Raw genomic sequence first — 16,677 nt, forward strand, 5'->3', positions numbered from 1 at the left:
AGTCTCCATTTCCTGCACTGCAAAATGGGAAGAATATCTGCTTACAGGGGTCATTGTGAAGCTAGCAAAAATAAAGAACTTGGAAAGAGGGCAACCCGCCTTTAATCTCAGCTACTCAGGAAGCAGAGGCAGGAGTATCCCTGTTGGAGGCCAACCTCATCAACTTGCTAACAAAACCCTGCCTCAAAATTAAAAATTAGAGTCCTGGGGGTGTAACTTAGTAAAGCACCCCTGGATTCAATCCCCAGCACCAAAAATAAAGATAATAAAATAAAATATAACCAGGCGGGGATGTAGCTCAGTGGTAGAGCACTTGCTCAGCATGTGCAAGAACCTAGGTTCCATTCTCAGTTCTGAAAAACAAACAACAAAAAATTGGGACTAGGCGCTTTGCTATTCTTCACAGGATTCTTACTTATTTTCCACAAGAAGGGCTGAAAAGCCCTTATTATTTTCCACATGATTCTTACTTGCTAACTCTCTGCAAGCTGATGCAGCTGCAGTCTTCGAACTTGCGAAGCGAAAGCGGCTTCGAAGCCCCAGCTTCCTCGAGGCCCTTAGAATCGATTAACAAGCCCCTGGGTGGCATCTGCACCTGTGAACAGCCTCGCGTCCCTTCACTCAACCCCTAATCTCCTTTTCCAGCCAAACTGCAAGCTCCACGAGCCTCCCGCGGCCGAGCCCTAGTTAGCACGTCCGTCCTCCCAGCCCACAGGGACCCCGTTTCCCACTCGCACAGGAGTGCCTCAGCCACGCACCCGCCGGACCCCCGGCTCGGACGACAGCGCCAGCTCCGCTTTCGAAAGCCCCAGAGCGAACAGCTGAGGAACTTTCCCTGAGTCCCAGCCTCAGTTTCCCTGGCGTCACGACTGGGGCGCTCCGGCTACCGAGGGCTCGCGAGAGCGGCCCGAAGTGGCGGGGCGCTCTCGGACGCCGCTCACTGACCTGCAAGTGACCTGCTTGGTGCTCATGGTGGCTAGGCTTGAGGGCCGTCGTCGCGCTGCTGCCTCCCGCTGCCGCCTCGGCCTCGGCTCGGCCCATCCTGCGCAGCCGCGTCACGTCGGCGCACGCCGCCCCCGCACGTGCTTCAGCTTTGTAGCGCCGGCCGGAAACCTAGCCGCCGTCACAATTGGTTCCGTACCGGGTGTGAGGCGGGGCGGTTCCCACATCCCGGTGCTCGGTATCCGCAATTCCATGCCTCCCGGACGGAGCCTGACTGGCGTCTTGAATATGGCAGTCGCATCCAGGACAATTAGTTCCTAGGATTCTGCCCCAATCGCCAAGAACATTCCTTAGCGACCTCTTGCGTCCCCCAAATCACCTCATCCCTCCCCCGACCAACGCGTGCCTCAGCACTTTATTTCCAAATGCTCCTCCTGCACCAAATTTGGGCTCCCTGGAACCCCTCCTCAAGCCCTGCCCCAGGTCCCCTCCAGACCTCACCTACCGCTTCGCCCTTCTCGAAACAGATCTTTTTCAAAATCTCCACTCCTACCCAAGTTTTAGTGCCCATTTTCTGTGCTGGAATTCTGCCTTTCGTCTTCCATTTCCTTTTATGGAAACCCCAAAAGTTAGCCTTGACCCTGCCCTCTACGTCTTGCAGATCCCGCCCCCATTTCTCTGTCCAATGCATCCTCTTCTCTCCATTTCCACTTTCAGGGTTCCAGTAGAAGCAACCACCACGTCTAGCCTAGGCCCATGCAACGTCACGGGTCTTCTACTCTTTTGTCACAAATAACCTATTATAATATTATTATTATTATTATTATTAATTTGGTACCGGGATTTGATTGAACCCAAGGGAGCTTAACCACCGAGCCACATCCTCAGCCTTTTTTATTTTTTATTTTGAGGCAAGATCTCGCTAAATTGCTGATGGCATTATTGTGTGTGCATAGAACAGAATACAATGTACTAAAAGCACTGGAAGTAATTTAAACTTTAGTGTGGCGCTGCCTGCCTCAGCCTCCAGAGTCGCTGGGATTACAGGCTTTGACCGCAGTGCCTGGCAAAATCTATGTTTAAAACATAGATTACATCATGTTGTTCACTTTCGATCTTTCAGTGATTTTCTCTCGCTTTTTAAATTTTTTTTTACATTAAGAAAAACTGGGCTAGGCTAGTTGCGGTGGTGCATGCCTGTAAACCCAGCTACTAGGGAGACTTCAGTAAGAGGACCTCAAATTTGAGGCCAGCCTGAGCAACTTAGCCAGACCTTGTCTCAAAATAAAAACAATAACAAAAATAAAATAAAAAGGGCTGGTGGTAGCACACATGAAGCACTGGGTTCCGTCCCCTGTATCACATAAAAAATAAATAAATAAACAAAATAAAGGTATTGTGTCTATCTACAACTAAAGATTTTTTTTTTTTAAAAAGGGGGAGACTGGTGATGTAGCTCAGTAACAGAATGCCTGCCCTGGGATCAATCCCCAGTAAAAATTTAATTTTTTTTTTTTTTTAAATGAGTCTTCTAATGAATGAACCTGGTAAATACTTGCAGTTGCTTAGAACTTCTGAAAATGTTCTCAGCAATCAGAAATATATGGGAAATTTTGTAGTTTTCAGTGCATAGGAATTGAACAACCTAGATTCATTTGAAAGACTCTAAATGGGTTTTTATTAACTAATTTAAATATTTTTAAAATTCCTTAATTGTGTATTGCTTGTATACAGACACATACTTGATCATTGTATATGGACTTGGGAATCCAGCTCCATGCTAAAATTTAAATTAATTCCAGTGTTTTTGTTACATTGTTTTCTATTTTATATACACACAATGATGTCATCAGTAAACAATGACAGTTTTACTTCATTTGTAATGTTAAAGAGAAGTGGAAATAGTGTACATTTTGTTTTGTTCCTGAATTTAAGGAAAGTATATAATATTTTACCATAAATTAAAATATTAGCCTCAGACTTTCTTAAGTATCCATTATCAAATTAAGAAAATATCTTTCTCATCCTAGTTTTCTCACACTTTTATCATTAAAATGTCTTTATTTCCATCAAATGCTTTTTTCTTTTGCATCAATTGAAAAAAAACATATTGTGCCAGGCACTGTGACACAGGAGGCTGAGGCAGGAGGATCTAAGTTGGAGGTCAGCCTGTGCAACTTAGTAAGACCCTGTCTCAAAATTTAAAAAGGGCAGGGTACATAATACAGTGGTAGAGAACTCAGCGGGGGTGGGGAGTATTTCAATTCTTAGTACTGCCAAAAAAAAAAAAAAAAAAAAAAGACAACCCAATTAGGTGCAAAAGATTTAAATAGACATTTCTCTAACAAAGATATATGAACTGGCTATAAGCACAGGAAATGATGTTCATTTCGGAAATGCAGTAAGATACAACTCCACGCTCAGCCATTCAGTTGGCTAAAGTAAGTCCAGACCAGTGTAGGAAATGTGGAGGAAATGGAACTCTCATAAATTATGCGAATGGAAAATGATGTGCACTTGGGAAAAAGGTCTGGCAGTTTCTCAAAGTGTTAAACAAAAGGTTAGCATGTAACTCAAACATCCCACAGCTACCTGTGTGACCAAGAGATAGAGCCTCAGGAGAGAGGTGCAATGGCTTAAGCCTGTAATCCCAGCAACTCCGGAGGCTGAGGCAGGAGGATTGTGAGTTTGAGGCCAGTCTGGGCAGCTTATTGAGACCCTGTCTCAAAATAAAATAAAAAGGGCTAGTGTTGCCAGGCGCGGTGATACAAGGCTGTGCCGGGAGGCTGAGACAGGAGGATTGAGAGTTCAAAGCCAGCCTCAGCAAAAGCGAGGAGCTAAACAACTCAGTGAGATGCTGTCTCTAAATAAAATACAAAATAGAGCTGAGGATGTGGCTCAGTGGTCTAGTGCCCCTGAGTAGTTCAATCCCTTGTCTCCCCTCCCCCACCAAAAAAAAAAAAAAAAAAGAAAGAAAAAGGGCTAGGGTTGTGGCTTAGTGATAGAGCACCCCTGAATTCAATCCCAGTATCACAAAACAAACAAACAAAAAATAACCAACTTTCACATGAATATGAAGAAACTTATTCACAGCAGCATTATTCATAATAGCCCAAAGTTAAAACAACCCAAACATCCATCAACTGATGAATAAATGCACAAAATATGTCCACACAATGGAAGATTATTTAACCATAAAACTGAATAAATAACCAAGATGTACTATGACATAGGTGAACTTTGATAACTTGTGCTAAGTAGAAGCAGTCAGATGCAAAAGATCCTACACCATCTGACACCCTTTATGTGAAATTCATAAAGATTAGTGGTGCAGGGGCTGGAAGGAGGGGAAGGGGGACAGGACTGTGAATAGTTTGGGGTTTCTTTTTTAGGGGAATGAAAATGTTTTAAACTTAGTAGTGATGGTTGAATATGCTCAAAACCATTGAATTGTACACTAAATGGGTGAATTTCATTATATATATATATTATTTCAATTTAAACACAGCAAGTATTGGTGAAGATAGGCAAAAATGCAACATACAGAAAACAGAATTTTCTAAAAAAAAAGTAAAAAAATACTCAAAGTTATAACTTATGAAAATTCCCCTGAAATAATAAAGAGGTGAAGCTATGTGTCAAAAAAGCACACCACTGCTAGGTGTGGTGGTGCACGCCTGCAATCCCAGTAATTCTAGAGTCTGACGCAGGAGGTTCACAAGGTTGAGGCCAGCCTCAACAATTTAGTGAGAACCTGTCTCAAAAATAAATAAATAAATAGATAAAAAGAGCTGGGGATATTGCTCTGTGGTAGAAGATCCCTGGATTTGATCCCCAGTGACACAAAAAAGAAAATGAAAATTTTTTTTAAAAGTTTCTTGAATTTTAAAAAACCTACAGAGGTGAGTCTCTAAACCCAAGAAGCTCTCAGACTAATGGGAATAATAAAATTAAATGACTTTTTCTTTTCTTTCCTTTTTTCTTTTTGTACTAGAAATTGAACCTAGGGTGCTCTACTACTACGTTATATCCCCAGTCCTTTTTATTTATTTATTTTTTTTATTTTGAGACAGGGTCTCCCTAAGTTGCTGAGGGCCTCACTAAGTTTCTGAGGCTGGCTTCAACCTTACGATCTCTTGCCTCAGCCTCCAGAGACGCTGAGATTACAAGGCATGCACCACTGCACTTGACTAAATGACTAATTAAATAATAAGAGTTCTGGTAGGAATGTGACTGAGTCCAGGACTTGCAGGTCAACAAAATACTGAAGAAAGCTGAGAAAGTCAGCACTGAAAAATAGGGCGTTGAAGGATGAATAGGAGCTTGCTGTCATTCGTTGCAGACTGTACAGAGCCTAGAAAGAAACTTGGTGAGCACAAATGACGACTAGCTCTTTAAGAAGCCAGGCTATGGGGCGGCCTGGTTACTGGTTAATCCTACCTGGCTCAGTCAGGATGACATCATGGTGGATCAGGTTACTTTGGTGGCAGACTTTTGCCAGCTGTGTGTTGAGGAAAAGGAAGTCTCCAGAGACCTCGCCTGGTAGCCCAGGAGGTGAAAGCTATGCACTGCACAGAAGCTGGGAAGCCTTTGATTAAATTCAACCACTGTAAGAAATCCATCTACGGCTTCAGGGTGCCCGCATGCTGCCCTCTGTGCCAGCAGGAAGTGGGCTCTGCGAAACTGGAGGAGGCACCTGTCAGCATCTCTAATCCATTTACTGATGGGCATCAAGAAAAATGCTCCTTCCTGCTCAGACCAACTCAGGGGACATTTCTTAGGTACAGTGTTTTGTTTTGTTTTGTTTTGTTTTACATTGAATTGTGCAAACTTTTTCTTCTGTGTAATTTTGTCACTAAAACTTTCTTCCAGCAGTATGTACTATACAGTGTGAGGTTTTTGTGAGTCATGTGACCCGTGTTTTGGGCTTAAATCCTGATATGTAGCGCTACTTGTTTCATAAAAATGGATGGTGTTTGAAGTTGGGGGTGTGGCTCCACGTGTGGGCGTTTGCCTAGCATGTGTGAGTTCCTGGGTTCCATCCGAGCATTGGGAAAAAACAAGAAAAAAGAAAAGACTGTGCATATACATTTCTTCAATGAGAAGTGCAAGAATGTGTAAAATATGTGAAGAACACACCTGCTCAGACAATTTAAGGCTAACTGGGAAAATAACCCAGCTGCCAATCCTATCGAAATAGTACCTTTTAATCCCAGAGACTTCAGAGACTGATGCAGGAGTGCAAGTTCAAGGCCAGTCACAACAACTTAGAGACCCTGTCTCAAGAAATAAAGAAAAGAAAAAAGATGTAGCTCAGCAGTAAAGCTTTCCTGTATTCTATCCCCACCAACGCACCCCCCAAAAAATTTCATTGTAGATGTCACCTTGCTTTAAGAATGAATGCAGACAGAAATCAAAAAGAAAATATTGTTTCACTGTACTGGTGGAATTTACAAATAGAATTGAAATTGGACCTGTAGGTTTAAAAACCTATAGCCAGGTTTTTAAAGTGGCATGCATGTTATTGAATGATGTCATGCACTTTACATAGGAAGGATATTCAGTTCTTGCTGATGGTTATAAGCAGGAACTTGAAATCTACTGTAATTCTCCCATTCCTTCAAGAGTGTTGCTTTGGGATAAGAAAACTAGAGCTGACTATTCACTTCCCTCGATTACTAACTTCCTTCATCGGTTTCCTTCCTGGCCCTATCAGGATGACCAATGGAAGTGTGTAAATTAGAGGTTGGTCAAACCACTGGGTACAGATTGGCTGCACAGTGAGCCTGTGTCGGGAGACAGTGGGTTGCAGACAGACAGCACATGGTGTGAGGAGCCCCATCTTATCATGGTTCTTTTACTAACCAGCTCTGGGACCCTCTCCAAGTCTGATCCCTCAGCTGTCAGAGGATGGCTCCAACTATGCAGGTGGTGAGGTTCAGTGATAAGGCACATAAGGCTGGCCCACGTGTCAATCATGATGCTTCAACCACGTGCTCCTTCCATTCCATTCATGCTCAGTGCAGACTGTAGTTCCACAGCCTGGCAGGACCTTTGTTTCTTTGTTAAGCAGAATCACAGATTCCCAGCTGTTCCATAAGAGCCTCATTTGACCTAACTCTGAGTCATTAACTGGTTGGATTCCAAAAGCTTTTGAATAAAGTGGCCAGAATTCAGGATTTCCTTCTCATAACATTGGTCCATGAAACAAATCCTTACTGAAGAGTTTGCTAGGAATGCCACAGTGAACAAGCCGCAGGCCTGCTTTCCTGAAATGAAACGATGCATGATCAGATTTCAGACTGGTCCAAACTAAGCTTTTTTTTTTTCTTTTTTCTGGTGCTGAGAATTGAATTCGGCACCTCATGCATGCTAAGCACCTGCTAGGCACTGAGCTATGGTGCACTTTTTTTGGTTTGTTTATGTACATATTTTTCTTGGTCCTGGGGATTAAACCCAGTGGTGCTTTACCACTGAGCTATGTCCCCAGCCCTCTTTAAAATTTCATTTTGAGACCAGGCCTTGCTGCCATTGCTGAGGTTGGCCTCAAACTTGCCATCCTCCTGCCTCAGGAAGTGCCATATAAGAGGAGGATGACTATAGCTCTGCCTTAGTCATAGGCTTCTCCTCCTCCCTTTTTAATCTACTAAATGCTTTATTTACTACCTCTACGTTTAACATACTTTGTACACTTCTAAAGATCTAGAAAGATGAGATGTTTCAAATAAGGACTGAAGTTTGTCTACGATGTACACAGTAGAGTTGAATAAACTACATAGATGAGGCTGAGTTAGATCCTGGTTAGATCTGAAAGCATCCTCTAAGCGTGGGCACTTCAGCCTCAAAGCCTCCATTTCTTCCATTCCCGTCTCTTCTGGATCACAGGTGTCATTCAGATGTGATGTTCCCAATTCCCTTCAAAAGTCCTTTCCAGAAGACTGCCTTTCTATGAATCGTAACACAAAGCATACAGAATGCGTTAGCTTCACACTGGCAACCACGTTCATTTCTAGAGACTAGGTATTATAAAATTAGGATTCTCTGGGCATGGTGGTGGTATATGCCTGCCATCCCAGGGTTTGGGAGGCTGAAGCAGGAGGATCATGAGTTCAAAGCCAGCTTCAGCAAAAGCCAGGTGCTAAGCAACTCAGTGAGACCCTGTCTCTAAATAAAATACAAAATAGGGCTGGGGATGTGGCTCCGTGGTGGAGTGCCCCTGAGTTCAATCCCCAGTACCCACCCCCCCACACAAAAAAAATCAAGACTCCCTTGTGCAGCAGATATACAGTACAGCAAAGTCAAACAAAATGCACCTAACATGCAGGGCACTGAGTAAGCCGGAATTTTCTAGCTCACTCTAAAAAAACACCTCTTGTCACTTTTTCCTTTCCACTTCTCTCAGGCCAGTGAACAAGTACATAATATAGTATACTGTTCAGAGGTGAGTTAGTGATTCCAAACATAGTATTTCCCATCAGTTTTTAAAAGATATCAACAAAATGTTTTTACTTACTATTTCTACTTTTAAATTGATTGAGCACTTCTAAATATATAGAGGGACTAGGTATTTCATATAAGAACTTGCCGGGCATGGTAGTGCACGCCTGCAATCCAAGTACCTTGGGAGGCTGAGGCAGAAGGATCACAAGTCTGAGGCCAGCGGCAGTAATATAGCTAGGCCCTAAGCAATTTAGTAAGGATCTCTCAAAATAAAAGGGGCTTGGGGGTGTGACCTAGTGGTTAAGTGCCCCTAGGTTCAAACCCTAGTACCAAAAAAAAAAAAAAAAAAAACAAAAGTTGTCCAGGGAAAGCAGGTGTGGGCACAGATCATAAGACCAACATGGACTCTTTCTTTCTTTCTTTCTTTCTTTTTTTTTTTTTTTTTGGGTGGTGCTGGGACTGAACCCAGGGCCTCAAGTATGTTAGGCAAGCACTTTGCCACCAAGCTACATCCTTATCCCCAGTTGGCTCCTATAGTTTTGAAGTCTTTGGTCCTCTGAGATGCCTCCAGGACCTTCCCACCCCCATTAGTCTGAGGAATAGGCTGTCATTTGCCACAAATGGAAGAACGAACAGTAAGAAGCTCCCATGACAGATGACCTCCACGTGGGCCCATGCAAACTAAGTGGTGTGCTGAATTTCTGCGCCGGAAGGGTCGGCCTTCGGAGTTCCAAGAAAACTTAGATTTAGGGTAGACATGGGAGTATTTCCTATCTCAACCAGCTCTCAAACAGGGCTTCAGCTAACCTGGAGTCAATGGTAAGTTCTGGCACCAGCCACCAGGGGAGGCCCACAGCTTTCCTCCTATTTTAAGTACCAACTCTTCAAGCCAAACACACGCAAGTGAGGAAAAGAACACTCGTTAGCCAGGCGCTGCAGAGGCTGAGGCAGGAGGACGGCTTGAGCCCAGCAGTTCCTGGGCAACATGGCCAGAACCTATCTCTTAGAAATAATAACCATAAGCCAGGCGTGGTGGCCGATGATGTGATCCCAGTGACTCTGAGGCAGGAGGATTGCAAGTTTGAGGCCAGCCTCAGCAACTTAGGGAAACCCTGCCTCAAAGTTTAAAAATAAGATGGGCTGGGGATGCAGCTCAGTGGCACAGCCACTGGGTTCATTACCCAGCACTAACATAAATAAATAAATAAATAAATAAATAAATAAATAAATAAATAAATAAATAAATAAAAAGTAAATAAATAAATATAAATAAATAACAAGTATTTCTTTCAGGGAGTACGATGGCAAGTCTGATCTTCATGTTGGAATCACTAACACAAATGGTGAGTGCATTTGCATACATTTTTCTAGCTTAAAAAAAAAAAATGTCCCCAACACCCAGTTAGAGGAGACTGGTATTTCTAGAGAAGATGTAATTATAGCAACATTTAACTCATGATTCCTCCATTCCACCATGAGGTGGGAATAGCTACCTCCCCCAAAATAGAAATACTTGGCTTTATGGCAAGTTCTCACTACTCCCATACTAAATATTTGGAAGCTTTTTTTTTTTTTTTTCCATACCAGGTATGGAACCCATGGCTTTGCTCATACTAGGCAAGCACTCAACTGTGATAGCAAAACCAGACCTGGTTGTGAAATGAAATTATAAAAACCGTTAGAATAAGAAACCAATGCCTGGGGAAAGAGTCAGTTCCCCTCCCCTCTCTCAGCCTTTCTTCTGGAAGCCTGATTAACCAGGGTTACCTTTTGGATTATAAATAACTGTCCTAGGACCCTGACTCCTCCCTTTTGATATGGAAACACCTCTGCCAGGCTTTCAAGACTAGAGATTTAACAGATGCCTGTGAAAAGAGCCATTTCTTCTTATCTGTTTCTGTAAGTAGGTTTTATGTTAGAGACCCTGAATAAGGCCTTCAGTCACATATTGATTAGGAATATATTTTTTTTTAAGAGGAAAAAAAGATTCAGTGATAAAGACGGGTCTAAGATGACACCAAATAATCTATAAATGTCGTGAGAAACTGTGGAAAAGGGCTCAGAGTTTGGAGCTTGTTCTCCTCTGGGCCCACCAGCGTAAAATAAAGTTTGGAGTTCTCCTTCTCTCCAAGAGCTGCTTGTGGCTACTCCACCGTCTGTTTCCCATGATATGACCACAGAGCACACCGCCAGCCCCTTCAAAGTTCTTCCATGTTTTTCTCAGTGAAGAGCCCCACAAACCTGCACATTTTTTTCATTGGTTTTTAGGGAGAGGAAAAACAGCATTGATCTCTCCCAAATAAATCCTTTCCAGATTCTGGCCACAGACCCCCAACCCTCTCCCTTGCCCAGTAAAAATAAATCGCAGGTACTGACCACGGACCCCAGACCCTCCACTGCCTAGTGAAAACAAAACTCAAAGTTCCTGAGTGATACATTCTGACATTAATTAAGTCACCTCACAGTGACACTTTCTGGAGTCTCCTTTCAGTATAACCTGTATATGCATAGGCTCCCCCTTTGGGTGATGGCTCATTTTCCACCAGGAGAGTGGATCCATTGGAGGTGTAATCCAATTCCTGAATAAAAAGCTGAGCCGATCCATGAAGTTTGCATCCAGCGTGGTCTTTTTGTGCTAACAGTTCAAGACCTCCACGTGTTGTGGATCCAAACCAGAATTTGGATCCAAGTCCCTTGATTTCCCAATCCTATATTAAACCTGCTACCATCGGATCCTGAACACTGAAGGGGATTCAGGAATAAGATGAGAGATTAGAATGCCTTAGGGTCTGGAGGGTGTACTCTGCTTAAAAAAATTTTTTTTTTCTTTTCTTTTTTTTTTTTAAGGTAAGCTATAGATGTAGCTCTGTGATAGAGTGCTTGCATGAGGCCCTGGGTTCCATCCCCATCACTTCAAAAAAAAAAAAAAAAAAAAGTATATGGAGGACTGGCTCAGTATATAGCTCAGTTGGTAGAGTGCTTGCCTTGCATGCACAGAGTCCTGGGTTCAAACCCCAGCACCATACGCACACAAAGAAAAAGTATATGGAGAGTCAGAAAATATTCCTCTGGCTGGATTTAGTTCTGAAGGTGCAGAGTTTGTGACCCAAGACCAGAATCATTCTCTTCTGTAAAAATAAGGGCCTGGGTGGAGCCTGGAACCTGGAAGCAGGTGGGGCTCTTAGCTCAGTCCCCTCTGGTTAGTCTTTCCTGCCTCCCGGAGACAAGAGAAACCGACAGCATGAACAGAAACCTAGACCTGGGTTTTGTTTGATTGCAGTACTGGGGATTGAACCCTAACTCTTGCATGCTAGGCAAGCACTCTACCACTGAGCTACATCCCCAGTCCGCTTTAAAATTTTATTTTTAGCCAGGCACAGTGGTGCACACTTGTAAAGCACCCCAGGGTTAGATCCCCAGTACCATAAAATAAATAAATAAATAAATAGATAGAGAGATAGATTTTATTTTAGATAGGGCCTCACCAAGTTGCCCAGTTTGGCCTTCAACGTGCTATCTTCCTGCCTCAGCCTCCTGAGTTGCTGGGATTGCAGGTGTGTACCACTGTGCCCTGCTGAGTTAGTACTGCTTTTTATTTTTATTTATTTTTTAATTCACAGTTACCCACATGAGCCATCAAATGTACCACCGATTTTATTTTCTCTTTTGAGATGGACTCTTGCTGTGTTGCCCGTCCTGGCCTTGAGCAGTCCTCCTGCGTCAGCCTCCCGAGTAGCTGGGCCCACAGGTGTGCACCGTGCCCAACTTGTACCACCAGTCTCTATCAGTGGAAATCAGCCGACTTAAGGAAACTAGATACACTGATTTGTAAACCAAGAACTTCAACAAAAATATTTGGAGATGATTATCCAGGCACCGTTTTCTTTCCTTCCTTCCTTCTTTCCTGTGCTGGGGACTGAATCAAGGGACATTTTTACCACTGAGCTACATCCCCGTTCCTTTTTTTTTTTTTTTTAATTTTGAGATGGGGTCTTGCAAAGTTGGCCACGCTGACCTCAAATTAGTGACCCTTCTGCCTCAGTTTACCTAGTAGCTGAGATTACAGGCATGCACCATGGTGCTGGGACCAGGCATCACTTTATAAAAAACAAAACAAAACAAAACAAAACCTTTTTGTGGTGCTGGGGATGGAACCCAGGGCCTCCCGCATACTAAGCACCTACTTGATGACTGAGCTACCTCCCCAGACCCTGGGCACCTATCACTGTTTCCTGTTTCCTGGGGACAAGGAGAACAAGAACTGGGTTCCTTTGAAGGAAGGGCTTTGCTGATAAAAAGGGGAGGCTAAGGTTTCATAAGCCCCTCCCTGAGCCGGCACACTGGTGCCTGTCAGTAATCTGGCCAGTGACCTGGGAGGCTGAGGGACAAGGATTGAAAATTTGAGGACAGCTTCAGCAACTTAGCAAAACCCCAGGCAAACTTAGTGAGATCCTGTCTCAAAAAAAAAAAAAAAAAATTAAAATAAATGAGAAAAGGGCTGAGGATGTAGCTCAGTGGTAGAGCATCCCTGGGTGTGATCCCGGTACCAAAAAAAAAAAAACAAAAAAACAAAAAAACAATAACAACAAAAGAAAAATAAGTTATTTTAGGCAGTAAAACATCTAAATTCCATATATGCATCTCACCAAAAGGATGGCTGCTTCCCATACTTATTCTCAAATCTCTCCCTGCCGGGGTCCCTTGCTTTCTGACAGTAATAGGAAAATGTGGCCTGGATCCACCATATGGGAATGGAAGTTCCTGAGGTAGCTGCTGCCCTTTTCCGAGGTGGCTTTTCACAGAAGTGCAGCTTCCCTAAGGGCTCTGTGTGCCTGTGGCTTGCAGGGGTTGTGTATAATTACAACCAACGCGGCGTCCAGCGAGACGAGGCCGGCTGGGAGCAGAGTCTAAGTGTCCCATTGGTGCAGCCCAACATGTTCGGACTGATGAATCAGTGGGACAAGTACCTGGAAGACTTCTCGGCCACGGGGGCCTGGCTGCCTCACAGGTAGGTGGCTACGAAGCCCACTCACTTGGCATGTAAGTGCGAGTCCTCTGGGGTCCCCGCTGGCTGGCCGCTTTTCCTCTTCAAGTTGAGCCCACACTGAGACGTTAGGGCCTCTGAAGAAATTTAGGGTCATATGACTTTGGACTTATGCAGGGGCAGGTCAGTGCAAATTTACAAATCAAAGTGACAGCATTACTATTCATTTATTTTTGGGGGTTCTGGGGATCAAACCTAGGGGTATGCTTTACATACACCAACCCCCAACCCCAAAGTCACAGCATTTTAAGAGCTAAATGGTCAGAACCTTGCACTGTGGTTATTTTAGTTCTATGACTAGGTGTTTTTACACATATTTTGCAAAAGCCATATTATACCCTCTGGAAAAAAATTAAAAATTAAAACAATGCTTAAAATATAAGAAATATTAACTGGATATGGTGGCACAGCACAGCAGTAGAGTGCTTGCTTGGCCTGTGCAAGGCCCTGGGTCCAATTGCCGGTAAGTGAAAATGAAGTAAGCATATTTAATGCTTTTTTCGCCTTAGTTTCAGCAATTTTGAAGTTGATTTCTCAATTCCTTTCTCCCTCACCATTGTAGAAGGTTTATAGTATACTTGTGAATTTAAATTTTTCTGAGGCTTCCGTAGAGCTGAGTTTTGATACTGTGGGATATCCTAAAACTTAGATATGGAATTTCACTTCCAAAATCTAGAATTTCATTCAAATTAAGTTCTCCAGATTGGCAGCTATATGCAACTAAGTCCTGAACATTTGGGTGAGCCCCCTCCTCTCTGTCCTTTGGTAATAAGCAGAAAGAGTCCAGGATGCTGCTGTCCCCAGAACTGCACCTCTGGAGGCTTCATAACCAGGTGGGCCTGCACGTAAAGAGGCCCGGCTCCCTGAGGAAACAGATTTCAGTTATGAAAGTCCTTCTGGAGTGTCATGGCCTGTTCCTTAGAAGCTTTTAAAGTTCAGTTTCTGGTGTCATGGTGTGCATCTGTACTCCAGCTCCTGGGGAGGCTGGGGCAGAAAGATCTCTTGATCCCAGTTCAATGCTGTCCTGGAGTGCATAGAGAGTCTCTCTCTCTCTCTCTCTCTCTCTCTCTCTCTCTCTCTCTCTCTCTTTGGTACTGGGGATTGAACTCAGGGGCACTTTACCATTAAGCCACATCACCAGCCCTTTTTATTTTTTATTCTGAAATAGGGTCTCACTGTTGCTGAGGCTGGTCTTAAACTTGTGATCCTCTTGCTCCAGCCTCCCGAGTTCCTGGGATTATAGGCGTGTTACCGCCCTGTCAGGTCATCTTTTAAATAAATGCATGCATGCATAAAAACACACAGCTCAACTTCTCTTCTCTGTATCTTTCTTCTGGAAGGTATGACGAAGACCACCACAACTGCTACAGCTACACCCTCATGTTCATTAACTGCATTCTGACCACAGAAGGCAAACCACAACTGGACAAGAATGAATTCACAGAGAAATATGTGATCCCAAGGACAAGGTTGGCCTCTAAGTACATCACACTCCACCGGGCAATAGAAGAGCATGGCTTCTATGCAATTGACCACCCTGACCAAGAGACAAGCCCTCCTTAGGACGTGGTCTGTGCTGAGTGCTGTGTGTGAGGGTAGAGGGGACAGGATATTCAGGGGTCACTATCTTTAACTGATACTAAGGATTTCCAAATGCATCTAACTATGGTTAATAAAAAGGTATGTGGTTTTAAGTATACTTCAAGTTACCTCAGTCTAAGAATTTATTTAAAAAAATAAAAATTTCCCTGGGTTTAAAAATTTATATACATTCCAACTAAATTATTTTCATAGCAGTTGGATTTAAGCTGAGACTGTGTTACAAAACAAAGTGGTGGCAACACTTTGATTCATGGATCAAACTTCTTATAAACTGATTCAATTTGAACAACTGATTCAGTTGAACAAATTCATCTTTTGGTTTTGATTTGTTATTTTGCAGGACTGGGGATTGAACCCAGGGGTGTTCAACTGCTGAGCCACATCCCCAGCCCTTTTTATTATTTATTTTAAGACAGCAGCTTGCTAAGTTTCTTAGGGCCTTGCTAAGTGGCTGAGGCCAGCCTCAAACTTGCGATCCTTCTACCTTAGCCTCCCAAGTGGCTGGGATTACAGCCCCTGGATTCAATCTCCAGTACTGGGGGGAAAAATGTACTAGTCTGTTTCCTTTTCATTCCATCTCACCTGGCACATGGAGACCGGGGTGTATTACTGCAAGGTATTTCCTCTGTCACTAGAAATGCAGAATTCAGAGAAGACACAGGAAGGGCTTGACTTCTTTCTCTAATACCTTCAGGAGGAGGAAGGGGGAAGGTAGGATGAGTAACCAGAAAGAAATGAGGTGATTTTTGACAAGTGTATGAGGGTCTGTATACTTTAAAGAACACCAAACTAACTTGCTGGTGAGCATGACTTTTTCAGAATTCTACTTTGGAAATTTCTTCAAGAACTCACTGGGTTTTCTACCAAAAACAATCTGCTCCTCCACTTAATCTCATTCCCCATCCTTGGCACCAAATGATGTCCAATTTCCAAGAACCAAACCCACCTTCAAGGTGATGCTAAGCCTAATGTTAAAAAGAATTTAATGAGACACTGTAAGGCTCTTAAACAAAATGAAACATGCTTAGTCAATCATAAATGGTCAATTGTGGTCAACTGACCATTAATAATTAAATCAGAGACTTGTTCACTGGTATAATTCAAATAAGACAATTGCTCAAACTTTAACCAATCAAATAAATTTTCCTTCCTTCTTTCCTTTTTTTTTTTTTTTTTTTTTTTTTTCTGTAGTGGGGATTGAACTCAGAGGCTCTTAACCACTGAGCTACATCCCTAGCCCTTTTTATCTTTTGATATAAAGATAGCAGTCTCCAAGTTGATGAGGTTGGCTTCAAACTTTGTGATCCTCCAGCCTCTGCCTCCCCTGTGGCTGGATTAAAGGTATGCATCACCTCACCTGGCTACTGTGGGTTGAGAGGTATACCCTGTCTTAAGTGGAGGAGCGTTTGTATTCTGACTTCCCCTCCCCTTCACACTCTACTTTAGGTCTCAGTTTCTCTAGGCTAATTCTTTACTGGATTATGAATAATGATGGCAGCCGCATTTAATGAATATTCCCAAGCGACTCCTCACCAGAACCAACACTTCTTACTCTTCCTTTTCAATCCCCAAGGCCACCACCCTCCCAGGTAGGAACCAACATTATGTCCGTTTTGCACATGAAGAGACTTGCCCAAAGTCACACAGTG

The 16,677-nt window shown here is 43.2% G+C and overlaps 2 protein-coding genes across 3 annotated transcripts in view; one reads left to right on the forward strand and one right to left on the reverse strand.

The window, feature by feature from the left end:
* Positions 1 to 1,211, reverse strand: part of MKRN2 (makorin ring finger protein 2) — a 28,012-nt gene extending 26,801 nt beyond the window's left edge. Inside the window, 3 exon segments of the mRNA XM_079122305.1 lie at positions 946 to 985; positions 988 to 1,081; positions 1,083 to 1,211. Coding sequence (XP_078978431.1) covers positions 946 to 985; positions 988 to 1,081; positions 1,083 to 1,196 — 248 coding nt within the window. The 5' untranslated portion in view covers positions 1,197 to 1,211.
* Positions 1,212 to 5,393: 4,182 nt separating this feature from the next.
* MKRN2OS (MKRN2 opposite strand) lies at positions 5,394 to 15,189 on the forward strand. 2 transcript variants are annotated; one of them, XM_079122322.1, is made up of 4 exons: positions 5,394 to 5,723; positions 9,676 to 9,725; positions 13,228 to 13,390; positions 14,767 to 15,189. In XM_079122322.1, exons 1-4 carry the CDS (start codon positions 5,506 to 5,508, stop codon positions 14,987 to 14,989), a joined length of 654 nt encoding a protein of 217 aa, XP_078978448.1. In that variant the 5' UTR covers positions 5,394 to 5,505; the 3' UTR covers positions 14,990 to 15,189. The 2 variants fall into 2 exon arrangements, with proteins under 2 accessions (XP_078978448.1, XP_078978449.1); XM_079122323.1 differs by lacking the exon at positions 9,676 to 9,725 and having other exon boundaries at positions 5,530 to 5,723.
* The last annotated feature ends 1,488 nt before the right edge of the window (positions 15,190 to 16,677 follow it).

Source organism: Sciurus vulgaris (genome assembly GCF_902686455.1).
Source record: "Sciurus vulgaris genome assembly, chromosome: 19".
Taxonomy (NCBI): Eukaryota; Metazoa; Chordata; class Mammalia; order Rodentia; family Sciuridae; genus Sciurus; species Sciurus vulgaris.